Source organism: Carcharodon carcharias, chromosome 16, assembly GCF_017639515.1.
Source record: "Carcharodon carcharias isolate sCarCar2 chromosome 16, sCarCar2.pri, whole genome shotgun sequence".
Taxonomy (NCBI): Eukaryota; Metazoa; Chordata; class Chondrichthyes; order Lamniformes; family Lamnidae; genus Carcharodon; species Carcharodon carcharias.
The window spans coordinates 111,475,235-111,488,228 of record NC_054482.1 but is presented as its reverse complement, the minus strand read 5'-3'; the positions used below and the strand labels follow the sequence as shown (position 1 = coordinate 111,488,228).

Sequence of the window (12,994 nt, the reverse complement as noted above, 5' to 3'; positions counted from 1 at the left end):
TGCAATGTTCCTGGCGCTGGTATGGTATAACACTGCATACTGTTAAAATTGAAATGTGTCACATTTACGAGTGGAATTACATTCAGATAATAGGAGAAATGTGAGAAAGAGAGAACAAAAGAGAGAAAGAATGAAAAAGATAGAAGGAAGGAAAGAGAAAAGACAAAAGTAAGGAACAAGGAATGAAAGAACACACTTGCTCTTTAATGGCTTCAGAATATCTCAAAATGCTTTACAGCCGATTAAGTACTTTTGAAGTGTAGTAATCGTACACAGCAAGCTCTTGACAATGACAAACAGCAAGGCAATGCAAAAATGATCTGTTTTATTTTGGCTGAGATAAATCAGCCAGGAAAGAACTCCTCATCTTTTTCAAATAAAGTCACGGGATCTCTTACATCCATCTGAGACATGGCGGCATTATCCGACAGACAAAAATCAGGAAAATTTGGGAATAATGACTGGGTGATGCCAAGCTTGGGTTTAAGGAGGAAGAAAAAGCTGAGAAGTAAGGAATTTCGTGGTCTTGAGGTTTTAGAAAGGAGGAGGAACTCATTGGTCACAAAAAGTGCTCTTGGATGCCCTGTGAGTACAAAAGGTGATACATCAATGAAATTTCAGATTGGGGAATCTGGATTTCAGCACAGCGATGCACAGAGAGGCACATTAACAACCCTCTGAGAGGAGAACTAATTGCAACACAACATTGCAACATGGATGTATCAGAGAGAGAGAGAGAGAATGAGAGAAAAGGAGAGAGAAGGAGAGAGAAACAGAAAACGGGAGAGACAGACAAAACACAAGAGAGGTTGCCACAGAGTTGGGTTGTTAGTTAACTTCCACATTAAGAAACAGAATGTGTTTCTTGTACCCACTGTCAGGATTATTGTGCCTGAGATAGTGCGTGCCCTTACACCCCACTATCAGCTTCACATTACAACACATTGGATTTAAATCCAGGTGTGACACTTCCAATGCTTAACTAGTGTGCAATGTGACTCAGTTACGTTTGCCAGAAGCAACATACATTCATATGTGGGGACCCGTTCTCTGCAAACAAAAGAAATATGTTTAATCCTTGCACCTTTTTGAATTATCCGGGAGCTTCGGGAACCTATAGTTCCCGGTTGCTTTCCCAATGGCAGTGCCTTAGCCAGAGTCAAATTTCCAACCAATCAGCACCCTTTTTCCCTGTAGCATAAATTATTGTGATCGTTCAAAATTTTGCATTCTTGTGCTTGTCCTGATTAGTGCAAGATGAAAAGTTCCAGCAACATGTGTCTTTCTTTCCGGCACTATTCTAGTGTTTAGTCAGGGTGACTGCGCAGGGTAAGCCAAGCTGAATATCTGACCTCAGCGGCCGCTGAACTACCACCACTATCCAAAACCGTAAAACAATGAAAGGGCGCAACTGCCCCAGCGCCTTTTTAGAACTGGCATTTGAGCCAGAAACTAAGGGCCTGCTTTATGAGACAGGAGCCAGTTGGGTATAAAGTTTAATTGGTGACGATTTTTAGTGAGCTGAGTTGTGATGCTCCTGCAGTTGAACAGTCCACCACACTGAGGACACTGGGCACCCGGGCACTGTAACAGAGGGTAACCTGCAAATATTATTCCAGCAAAGGTCACGATCCTAAATCTTCTAATAAGTTTTATTTCAAATGGCAGAGCTAACCTATTTAAAGGACAGAAACAAACAGGTTTGAGTAACACATTGGAAAATCTAGGTTAATGGCATGCTGATTCAATGTACAACTTGGACAGGGAACTACACCAAGAAATAAGTCTTGGCCAGTCTGGTCTCAAGACTAGTTTCAATTGCCTAGAGGGTTCAGAGAGGAATTTCCGTTTTTTTCCATTAATTGGTCTCTGGTTTGCTAATCTGTTCTTTTTTGTGCCCGTCCCACAACAGGAAGGCTGGTGTGTGATGGGTTTTGTCAATCAAGATACTCAGAGCATCACTACTGCAGTGGGGCAGACTCAATGAACCCGCTAGTCTCGCATCTATCAGATGCAGATTTCTGTGGCGCTAATTCACTCAGAGCTGCAAGGTTGTGATACACAGCGCATCACAGCCGTAAGGGATAAGTGAGGCAGGCTAACTGGACTTTTCCTGTCCTGGCACTTCCGGACTTTCGAAAGCTTTGTGGGCTGGGGATGTATTTGACATGGAGATGTTTCCCCCTGTGTGGATAGCCAAAACTAGCGGGGTGGTGGGGGGGGGGATCATCTCTATAATATAGTTAACAATAAACCCAACAAGGAATTCAGGAGAAACATCTCGACCCAAGAGGTTGGAACTCCCGTGGAGTGGTTGAGGTGAACAGCATAGATAAATCAAAGGGAAGCTAGAGGGCGTAGTGGTAATGTCACTAGACTTGTACTCCAATGGCTTAGGGAGTGAGGATTCAAATCCCACCACGGCTGCTGGTGAAATTTAAATTCAATTAATAAAATCTGGGATTTTAAGCTAGTCTCAGTAATGGTGACCATGAAATTATCATTAAAAGCCCAGAATGACACCCTAACCTGCTCTGGCCTCCCTGTGACTCTGACTCCAGGTCCACTGCAATGTGGTTGACTGTTAAGTAACATTGTTGAACAAGCCACATGGATGGGCAACAAATTCTGGTCTTGCCAGTGATGCACACGAAGGAATAATAAAGAAGACAAAAAAACATGGGGGAGAAAGGAACAGAAAGATAGGTGTGGGAAGGAGGTTCATATGGAGCATAACTATCAGCATGAATTTTCTGGGCTGAATGGCCAGGTTGTAAATCCGAAGTATCGTTGAACAATCTTTCAGTGGCAGTTTTAAGCAATCAGCTTCGCACTGAATGCTCTGGCCCATCACCTCCATTGAGTGGTTTGCACAAATACGATGCACACGAGTCTATAAACAGCCTTGATTTATGAACTCCCCATCATCGTCTTGAGTGCTCAATACCACAGTTAAAGATGGCTGCTGCTAAGTATGGCCTGAATCATAAGCATTTAAACACTGACATGTCAAGTTTGATATACTGGAGGTTGACAGCGGAATCATGTTTAAATTCGCATCTGTTTCGGAACAAAGTCAATTCTCCCCAAGATCAGCTCTGCCAGGAAATCAATACCCCAGGCTGGGACCTTACCTCATAGTTAACCTTATCGATGCCCACAAGGAAGATAAATTCTGCGACAAACAGGTTCATGCACAGATTCTTGTGGATAGTGTTTCGGTCACTCTGAAGGCCCCGGAAGAAGCAAAAAGTGAAGATGCAAATGGCCAGGCAGATGAGGGAAATGACAATTCCCACCCAGCTGATGATGGAAAGCATCAGCTCGTGCATCTCGCTGGAGTACTGCAGGAGAAGAAGGAGTGGGCAGGTTAAATACAACCAGACGCAACAACAGACAGGAGGAGACCCTCTGGCCCCAGCAAGCCTATCCCACACAATTGCACATAGAAGAACATAGGGCACAGGAGCTGGAAGAGGCCATTCGGCCCTTCAAGCCTGCTCTGCCATTCACTAAGATCATGGCTGATTTTCTACCTCAACCCCACCTGACCACATTGTCTCCATATCCCTTAACGAAAAATCTGTCCCAAATTCATAACACTTTGAGTGAAGAAATTTCGCCCCATCTCAGTCCTAAATGGCCCGCCCCTTATCCTGAGACTGTGAGTTCCCCATGTTGTGAGTTCCCCAGCCAGGAGAAACATTTCTTCAGCATCCACTCTGTCCCTTTAAGAATTTTGTGTGTTTCAATTAGATCGCCTTTCATTCTTCTAAACTCCAGGCCTAACCTACTCGATCTCCCTTCACAAGACCCAGTCCAGTGAATCTTTGTTGCCTCTTGGGGAGGTGTGTCCTCCAAAAGTGCACATAGCACTCCGGTTGTGGCTCATCAATGTCCTGTACGCTTGCTTTCTAATATAAAGCAAGAAAGAAACTGTTTAAAATTTAGTGCATTGCAGAGGGAAGGCAGTGGCATATTGGTAGTCTCACTGGACTGGTACTCTAGACACCCAAGGTAATGAGGATCCAGGTTCAAATCCCACCACAGCAGATAGTGAAATTTGTATTCCATAAAAATCTGGAATTAAAAGTATGATGATTATCAAATCATTGTCAACTGTAAAAACCCATCTGGTTCACTAATGTGCTTTAGGAATGGAAACTTACTTCCTTACCTGGTCTACATGTGACTGAAGACTCACAGCAATGTGCTTGACTCTTAAATGCCCTCTGAACAAGGCTATAAATGCACAGATGGAGGCCTTTCAGCCCATCCTTCCTGTGCCAATACTTCCAAAGAGCTATCCAATTGGTTTCACTTCCCTGGTCTTTCTCCCATATCCATGAAAATGCTTCTCTTTCAAGTATTTATCCAATTCTTTTTCGAACGTTGAATCTGCTTCCAACGCCCTTTCGGGCAGTGCATTCCAATTCATGGCATAAAAATGTATTCTTTCATCTTCCCTTTGGTAGCCAATGATGTTGAGTCTGTACTCTTTGGTTATTGACCCTCCTGCTTGCAGAAACAAGCCCATCTGCACCATAAATTTGGCTTTGGTGCCACATTAACCAAAACAGATACTGGTATCATACAATGAATTTAGAATCGGAAATGCTTATAACACCGATGGAGGCCATTTGGCCCATTGTGATTGTGCTGGCTCTTTGAAAAATTAGTCCCACTCCTTCTGTTCTTTTCCCCTGCAAATTTTTCCTAGCACTTATCCAATTTCCTGGCTGAAAACCACCCTCCCAGGCAATGCATTTCAGATCATAATATCTTCCTGCATATATATATATATACACATATACACACACACATATATATACAAAAATTCTGCTCATCTCCCTCTTTGGTTCTTTTGTCAATTGCTTTAAAGCTGTGTCTTCTGGTTACTGACCTTCCAGCCAGTGGAAACAGTTTCTCCCTATTTACTCTACCAAAATGGCTTTGATGTGTTTCAGAAAAACAGGACAGCTGTGGGTAGGGAGTGGAAGGAAGGGTTTATCTCGCCTGTGTGTATGGTGTCTCGCATGTGCACAGAATGAGCCTCATAAATGCACTGACAGCTCACCTCCACCTCCTTGTGGGCCATGATGATTGCAAAGTTGGTCAGGTGCCGACACTCGCACTTGGTGTGAGTCCTGTTGGTGTCGATCAGCTTACAGCCCTGGGTGGACCAGAAACCCATCATAGTCCGCTCTGAGTAACTCCAGAATGAGCAATTTGCATTGAAATAGTTGTCAGGCTGGAGCAGATTGAAAGGCGAGAGAGGTGCAGAATGGAGCAAAAAAAAGAGACAAGAGAGAATGTCAAACCTTTATTTCACCTAGGCACAGGGACTAACAAAGTCAACGCAATGTAATGCAGGCAAAGTAGTTTTTGCCTAAACCATCAGACAGCATTTTAAGTAATAAAGGAGCGCTGTACTAATCAGTTAAATGCTGAGATTGAATAAGCCGTTTCTGTAACTAATGAAAACCGTAGGCCCACTTTCTGCTATTCTCCAATGTTACTTTTACGAGCTTTATGTCGCTCTGAGTGGCTGGATACTGGCCTAAAAGGCAAACTTACGTCAATATGTGCCAGGGTAAAGACGACAGGTTCGGTCACATAAATGCGGCTGGACTCCTTATTGATGGATGCGGCGATAATGTGGGAGTTCACCGCGATGGAGTAGTTCCGCCCAGTCCCGTCACCTGCCAGTTTGATCGTTGCATTCTCTGTGGTCAGAAACTGCCCCAAGCTCTTGTACAGGGTGAAAACCAGCTTCGCTACGCAAACCGGGAAAGGGTGGACGCAGGGGAGAGGAAAAAAAAATCTCGTTTAAAAAAAAACAACAACAAAAGCAGTCCACCATCTACCCCCTGCAGAACGCAGGTGCTTTTTGCCCCCCCCGGAGATTCATGGCTGCTGACACAATGCACAGCTAGGCTGGAGAAACTGGGGTTGTTCTCCTTTGAGCAAAGGAGATGGAGGGGTGATTTGATAGAGCTGTACAAGATTATGACAGGCTCAGGTAAAGTAGACAAGGAAAAAGCGTTCCCATTAGCTGATGGTACAAGAAATATGGGACACATTTTTAAGATTTTGAGAATAGATACATGGAGGATGTGAGGAAAAAAACTTTTTCTTTTTACGCAGTGAGTGGTATTGACCTGGAGTTCGCTGCCTACGAGGTGGTGGATGTTGAAGTTACTGTTCATACTTCAAACAATGGACGAACCTGGAACCAGCCTTTTCCTTAACACAGGTTTATTCCCAAAACCCCAGAACACAGGCACTGACTCCCCTTTTCCTCCCCATCCACCCATGTAAACCAGTATACTTAATAATAATTCCCTAACCTTTCCCCAATTGCTAACAGCTGCTCTCACTTACAAACTAAAATGAAAACATGCACTTCATTGTAACAGGATTCCAATATTAACGGCAGGAGTGGAGAAGATTAACGATTTCCAAGGGAAATCGGTTGGGCACTTGAGGGCTAGGGGGATAGAGTGGGGAATGGGACTGGCTGGATTGCTCCACGCAGAGCTGGCGTGGACTTGATGGGCATCCTTCTGTTTCAAAATCACCCTATAAAGAAACCCACAGTTAATATAAACCGTCGGGAATGGGTCATTAGAGTGAAAGGGGAAAACAAGGATCTTTTCTTTAAAAGTGCAGTAATCCTCACCGCAGGAAAGATTCCTGTTACCTGGCATCTGTCACTTACCGGTCCGGCTGTTTTGCTTGATGGTGTTGCCTGATAGGTGGATTGAGTTTCCACCCATGTAGCCCTGGGGGAATCTCAGATCCTTCACCTGGCCCTCTGTAATCAGCAAGCCAACCTCCAAAACTGCATCAGCACCATCACAGAGAGGCAGGGGAGAGAGAAGGCAAAAGAGCATTTTAATTTTAAAACCGTGCAGTCAAATTACAAAGCATATGACAATAGTTTGTGCTGAAAAATCCTTACTTTGCTGTCACCTGCCTTTTCCCTCAAACGGATTTATTCCTTTATTTATTTATTAAAAGGATGTGGGGGTCGCTGGCATTTATTGCCCATCATTAATTGCCCTTAGGAAGGTGGTGGTGAGCTGCCTTCTTGGATATTGAGACCATGTATTGAACCTACTCCTACAGTGCTGTTAAGTAGGGGGTTCCAGGATTTTGAACCAACAACGATGAAGGGACATCGATATATTTCCAAAGCAGGATGGTGTGTGACTTGGAGGGTGGTGTTTCTGTGCCCACAGCTGTATCCTCCTACATGATCGAAGTCACAGGTTTGGGACTGTACCAGCATTTCTATAAAGCAGTGATCAGCAAGTGTTGGGGATGAGCGAGACACCACAACATGTTATAGCATGGACACTTCCTTAAAGCAGGAACACAACTGTTCACTTTATTAACCCCTCTCTTCAATGCGCATCTTATCAAAGCGTAAAACCTTATATCTTACATTTAAGGATGGCAGTATCTGGTTATAGTTTTTGTTACTTCCCTCTTCTTCCAAAGGTGCTCGCCCATTGTTGGGTGGGGGAGGAGGGGGGAGGGGGGTGCAGGGCTTTGGTTTTGTGGGCACTGAATATCTTCTGGCACCTTGACAAAGAGCAAGCTGAGATAGCCGACTTCTGGAGGAATGAAACTGGTTGGAAAGATCCAACAGCTGTGAACCCTCTTTTTGAGCTCACTGGAGCACAGTGCCTGGAAGTCACAGTTGAAAACAGAGGTTCCTACTCCAATAAGATAGCCTGCTCTTCATGAATATCGTGAACTTTTCCAGCTGCAGTGAAGAGCTGGAGTGCTGCTGGATTTTTTTTCTCCATCGATCCTTGGCCCAGGAGCCCTGAAGATAGTCCCAGTGACCATAACTGCTACCCTGGGCTGAAATAGGCCAACTCGCCAAAGACTTAGGGGATGATGGTGGTGTAATGGTAATGTCACTGGACAAGTATTCCATAGACCCAGGCTAATGCCCTGGAGACATGGCTTCAAATCCCACCATGGCAGCTGGTGGAATTTGAATTCAATTAATAGATTCTGGAATTGAGGGAAAAGCCACATCATATTCAGGCTAGTGTCCTAGGCCCAGCCACCTTCAGCTGCTTCATCAATGACCTTCTTTCCATCACAAGGTCAGCAGTGGGGATGTTCGCTGATGATTGCAAAATGTTCAGCACCATTCGTGACTCAGGTACTGAAACAGTCCATATCCAAATGCAGCAAGACCTGGACAATATCCAGGCTTGGGCTGACAAGTGGCAAGTAACATTCACACAAGTGTCAGGCAATGACCATCTCCAACAAGAGAGAATCCAACCATCAGCCCTTGATGTTCAATGACATTACCATCACTGAATCCCCCACTATCAACATCCTGGGGGTCACCATTGATCAGAAACTGAACTTATAAATACTGTGGCCCCAAGAGCGGATCAGAGGCTAGGAATCTTGTGACGAGTAACTCACCTCCTGACTGGGCACTAAATGCTGGCCCAGCCAGCAAAGCCCACATCCCGTGAATGAATTGAAAATAAATAAAGCTAGTTTCAGTAATGATGATCATGAAGCTATCGTTGATTGTTGTAAAAACCCATCTGGTTCACTAATGCCCTCTAGGGAAGGAAACTTGCCATTCTTACCACTTCTGGCCTATGTGTGACTCCAGACCCACAGCAATGTGGTTGACTCTTAACTGCCCCCTGAAATGGCCGAGCAAGCTACACAGTTCGAGGGCAATTAAGGATGGGTAACCTTGCTAGTGACACCCACATCCCATGGAAGAATAAAAAAAAAAATTCCCAGTGCTGTTGCTGTATTGGAATAAATAGAAAAGGGGTGGGAGCTCAAGTAAATTTTTATCAGTCACTTCTGGCTGACAGTTTCTTAGACATTGGATAATCGAGGGAGAAGCCACATCATAAACGTGACAGAAAAATCTCACCTGCTTGCTCTTTCTGGCTAAATAGTAAACGCATTTGAAAAAAACTTGGGCCAAGGGTTTCCGTTTGGGAGTGGGGGCGGGAGCGGGAGCGGGCAGGCGTGGACCCCATCGCCGCCCGTGATCTGGTCTGCGCACCCATTTTACGCGGGCGGGCCAATTAAGGCCTGTCCAGCCTATTTCCCGACTCCCGTGGATGGCGGGGGTGTGTGGGTGGGCGGTGGGTTTGTACAGGCCGCTGGGTCCAATGGCGAATCGGCAGTCTGTTTAAAAGGAGGCCGAGCAGCCTTTTGTAAGCTGCTCGCGATGGTCAGTGCTAGGCTGCAGCAGAGGGGTTCGGGTGAACAGGCCAGGCTCGGGGGTAGGCCAATGGAGCAGGCCAGGCCGGAGGGTAGGCCAATGGAGCAGGCCAGGCTGGAGGGTAGGCCTTAAGTGGCCCGTTAATCAATGGCGGGCGGGTGTTGGACATCATCGAAATGTCGCGCGGTGACATTGGGACGCTTGCCCCACATCGCTGCACATCGTTTTACGGGCGGACTTGTGGGGCCCGCCACACCACCCCCACGTCAAACGGAAAATTCTGCCCCTGGTTACAGACTCTCAGGGGAAAGAAAACACTCGAGTTTTTTTTTCCATCTGAGGTGTCGGTGAAAAATAGCATCAAGAGGAAATCTATCTCTATCGTGTTCAGAAACACAAGTCTCTAACAGCGCTGTGGGTGTACCTACATCACGGGGACTGCAGCGGTTCAAGAAGGCACCTCACCAGCAAAATCTCAAGGGCAATTAGGGATGGGCAATAAATGCTGGTCCAGCCAGCGAAGCCCACAGCCCATGAATGAATTAAAAAAAATGAATTGTTCAAACTGCAAAATATATTTATAAAATGCATGGATGGCATTGTTTCTCTTTCTGGTGAACCTGTAATGCAGTCAAAGGTTGAAGACCAGAAATTGCATAGTTTCATTATCACGCATGCCACACGGAGCAGGTACAGCGGTGGGATGGTGCAGAGATTTCAATTTCTACCATGGGCGTGTGAGAGTTTGAATTCATTTTCTATACATATGTACCTGTAAATAATCATAAAAAGTGACCATGAAACTTTACTTTATATATGTACAAGGGATGCGGGCGTCGCTGGCTGGGCCAGCATTTATTGCCCTTCCCTAATTGCCCTTGAGAATGTGGTGGTGAGCTGCCTTCTTGAACCGCTGCAGTCCATGTGGTGTAGGTACACCCACAGTGCTGTTACGGAGGGAGTTCCAGGATTTTGACCCAGTGACAGTAAAGGAACAGCGACATAATTCCAAATCAGGATGACAAGTGGCTTGGAGGGGAACTTCCAAGTGGTGGTGTTCCCATCTGTCTGCTGCCCTTGTCCTTCTAGATGGTAGTGGTCATGGGTTTGGAAGGTACTGCCTAAGGAACCTTGGTGAGTTCCCGTAATGTATCTTGTAGATGGTACACGCTGCTGCTACTGTGCGTCGGTGGTGGAGGAAGTGAATGTTTGTGGATGGGGTGCCAGTCAAGTGGGCTGCTTTGTCCTGGATGGTGTTGAGCTCCTTGAGTGTTGGGGGAGCTGCACTCATCCAGGCAAGTGGACAATATTCCATCATACTCCTGACTTGTGCCTTGCTGTGCATCTGGAGTCACACATAGGCCAAACCAGGTAAGGACAGCAGATTTCCTTCCCCAAAGGACATTAGTGAACCAGATGGGCTTTTAACAACAATCAATAATAGTTTCATGGTTACCATTACTAAGACTAGCTTTATATTCCAGATTAATTAACTGAATTTAAATATCACCAGCTGCTATTTGGTGGGATTTGAATCCATGTCCCCAGGGCATTAGTCTGGGCCTTTGGATTACTAGTTCAGTGACATTACCATTACATGACCATCTCTCCATCAGCACCACCTCCCCATGAATGAGGAAGGAGGGCTGCCTGCTATGTCTCATCCAAATTAAGATTGGATAACTCTAAGCTGGTCTCTTATTGAAAAAGGTGATTGCAGGAGTCATCGTTCGTGGCATCAAATGCCACCTGCTCACTGATGCCCGGTCTGGGTATCTTCAGCACCAGTCAGTGCCAGACCTCATCACAGCATTGATTCATACGTGGACAAAAGAACTGAATTTCAGAGAGATGGGATTAGCTTTCTTCAATGCTGAGGCAGCACTTGGACTAAGTTTGGTATCAGGCAGCCCAAGCAAAACTGAGGTCAGCTGGGGTCAACAGGAAATTTCTTCGACAGCCGGAGAGGCACTGGACATAAAGGTGGCTGTGATTGTTGGAGGTCCCAATGAAGTGAGAACAGGAGCTCCTCAGGGCAGCATCTTCCATTCAGCTATCTTCAGCTGCCTCATCAATGACCTTCCAGCTGTCAGGAGTGACAGTTCACAGTTCGTTGTAGTGTTCAGCTCCTTTGACAACTCTTGAGATAATGAAGCAGCACATACCAGCTTATAGCAGGACCTGGACACTATCCGGACTTGGGCTGACAAGTGGCAGGTTCTTTGCAACTACAATGGCTACCCCCAGCAAGAAGAGAAAAAAGCTCATCTATCCGCACAGACCCCTTTAATGGTGCCACCACTGATGAGTCCTCACCATCGTCATCTAAGGGAGGGTCAGCATGAACCAGATGCTTCAGTGGAGCAACCATCATCTAGAATATGGCTGCATGAGCAGCCTAGAGGCTGTGCAGCTCACCACATGCATCCTCAATGATTCTACCCACTTTGCAAGGCTCGGGTCCGGAGTGTAATGGAGTACACCTCACTAACGTGGATGGGTGAAGCTGCAACAACACTCAAGAAGCTCAACACCATCCAGGGCAGAACAGCCTGTATGACTGATACCCCTGCTACTAGACTCAGGAGAGATGGTGGTGTAGTGGTAATGATAGCGATCAGATGTTGGGATTATTTGGACCCCACGCCTCTGACATTCCTGGGAATGTACTTCATCTACTGCTGCCTCAACATCAGTCAACTTCGGCACAGGAGTCAGCCTCAGGGAACACCATGGTCAGTGTGATTCAACTGCACGTGGGGATAGGGTTTCCTCAGGAGTTCTCTCAATTCCTTGAAGTAATTTCAGCAACAGATGGGACAGATGTCTGTGTCCACCATTTTCCCAGCAATCTTACATCAAAGGAGATTAGGGGACTTCCCGATGACAATTCTCACTCCATTACCTTTACAAACTCAGCCACTGGAGAGGTTAGGTCCAGTTGTAATTTGGGACATTCAAAGAGCGGGTAGTGTGGGTAAGAGACAAGTTTTTCCTTTTTTTAAGTTCATTCTTTCATGGGATGTGGGCATTGTTGGCAAGGCCAGCAATTTTTGCCCATCCCTAATTGCCCTTGAACTGGGTGGCTTGTTTGGCCATTTCAGAGGGCAGTTAAGAGTCAGGAGTCACATGTAGGCCAGGCCAGACCAGGTAAGGATGGCCGATTTCTTTCCTTAGAGGATATTGGTGAACCAGATGAGAGTTTAACAACAATCAAATATATCACCACCGTCAACACCTCTTTGTCCTTTTGTCTATGACATCTTTTGGCAATCTCCACCTATCACTGGCCCTCTATCCATCTCTACCTGCCCCACACCCCCCTTTTACCAGCTTATATTTCACCTCTTTTCTATTTTTCCTTAGTTCTGTTGAAGAGTCATACGGACTCGAAACGTTAACTGTGTCCCTCTCCGCAGATGTTGCCAGACCTGCTGAGTTTTTCCAGGTATTTTTGTTTTTGTTTTTAACAACAATCAAAGATAGTTATCATGGTCACCATTACTGAGACTAGCTTTCAATTCCGGGGCCAGGATTTTACTGCCCTGCTGTGGTGGGTCTGCACCCCACCCCGGCGGATGCCGTGAACCATTTAAATCACCGTTCAGTTCGGCAGGACTGTAAAATCCTGACCAAGATTTATTGGCTGAATTTAAATTCTACCAGCCCCCAGGGTGGGATTTGAACCCACGAGCACTAGCCTGGGCCTCTGGATTACCAGTCCAGTGACATTAACACCACACCACCGTCTCCGGCCGGTTG

General features: G+C 45.8%; 1 protein-coding gene across 3 annotated transcripts in view; it reads right to left on the bottom strand.

Moving 5' to 3' along the window:
• adgrl2a (adhesion G protein-coupled receptor L2a) overlaps positions 1-12,994 on the bottom strand; it is a 639,330-nt gene that overhangs the window by 44,749 nt on the left and 581,587 nt on the right. For all 3 annotated transcript variants that reach the window (XM_041208140.1, XM_041208142.1, XM_041208141.1), the window contains 4 exons: positions 6,722-6,844; positions 5,578-5,777; positions 5,078-5,251; positions 3,135-3,344 (listed from right to left, as the gene is read on the bottom strand). In XM_041208140.1, coding sequence (XP_041064074.1) covers positions 3,135-3,344; positions 5,078-5,251; positions 5,578-5,777; positions 6,722-6,844 — 707 coding nt within the window. The remainder of the gene's footprint in view (positions 1-3,134; positions 3,345-5,077; positions 5,252-5,577; positions 5,778-6,721; positions 6,845-12,994) is intronic.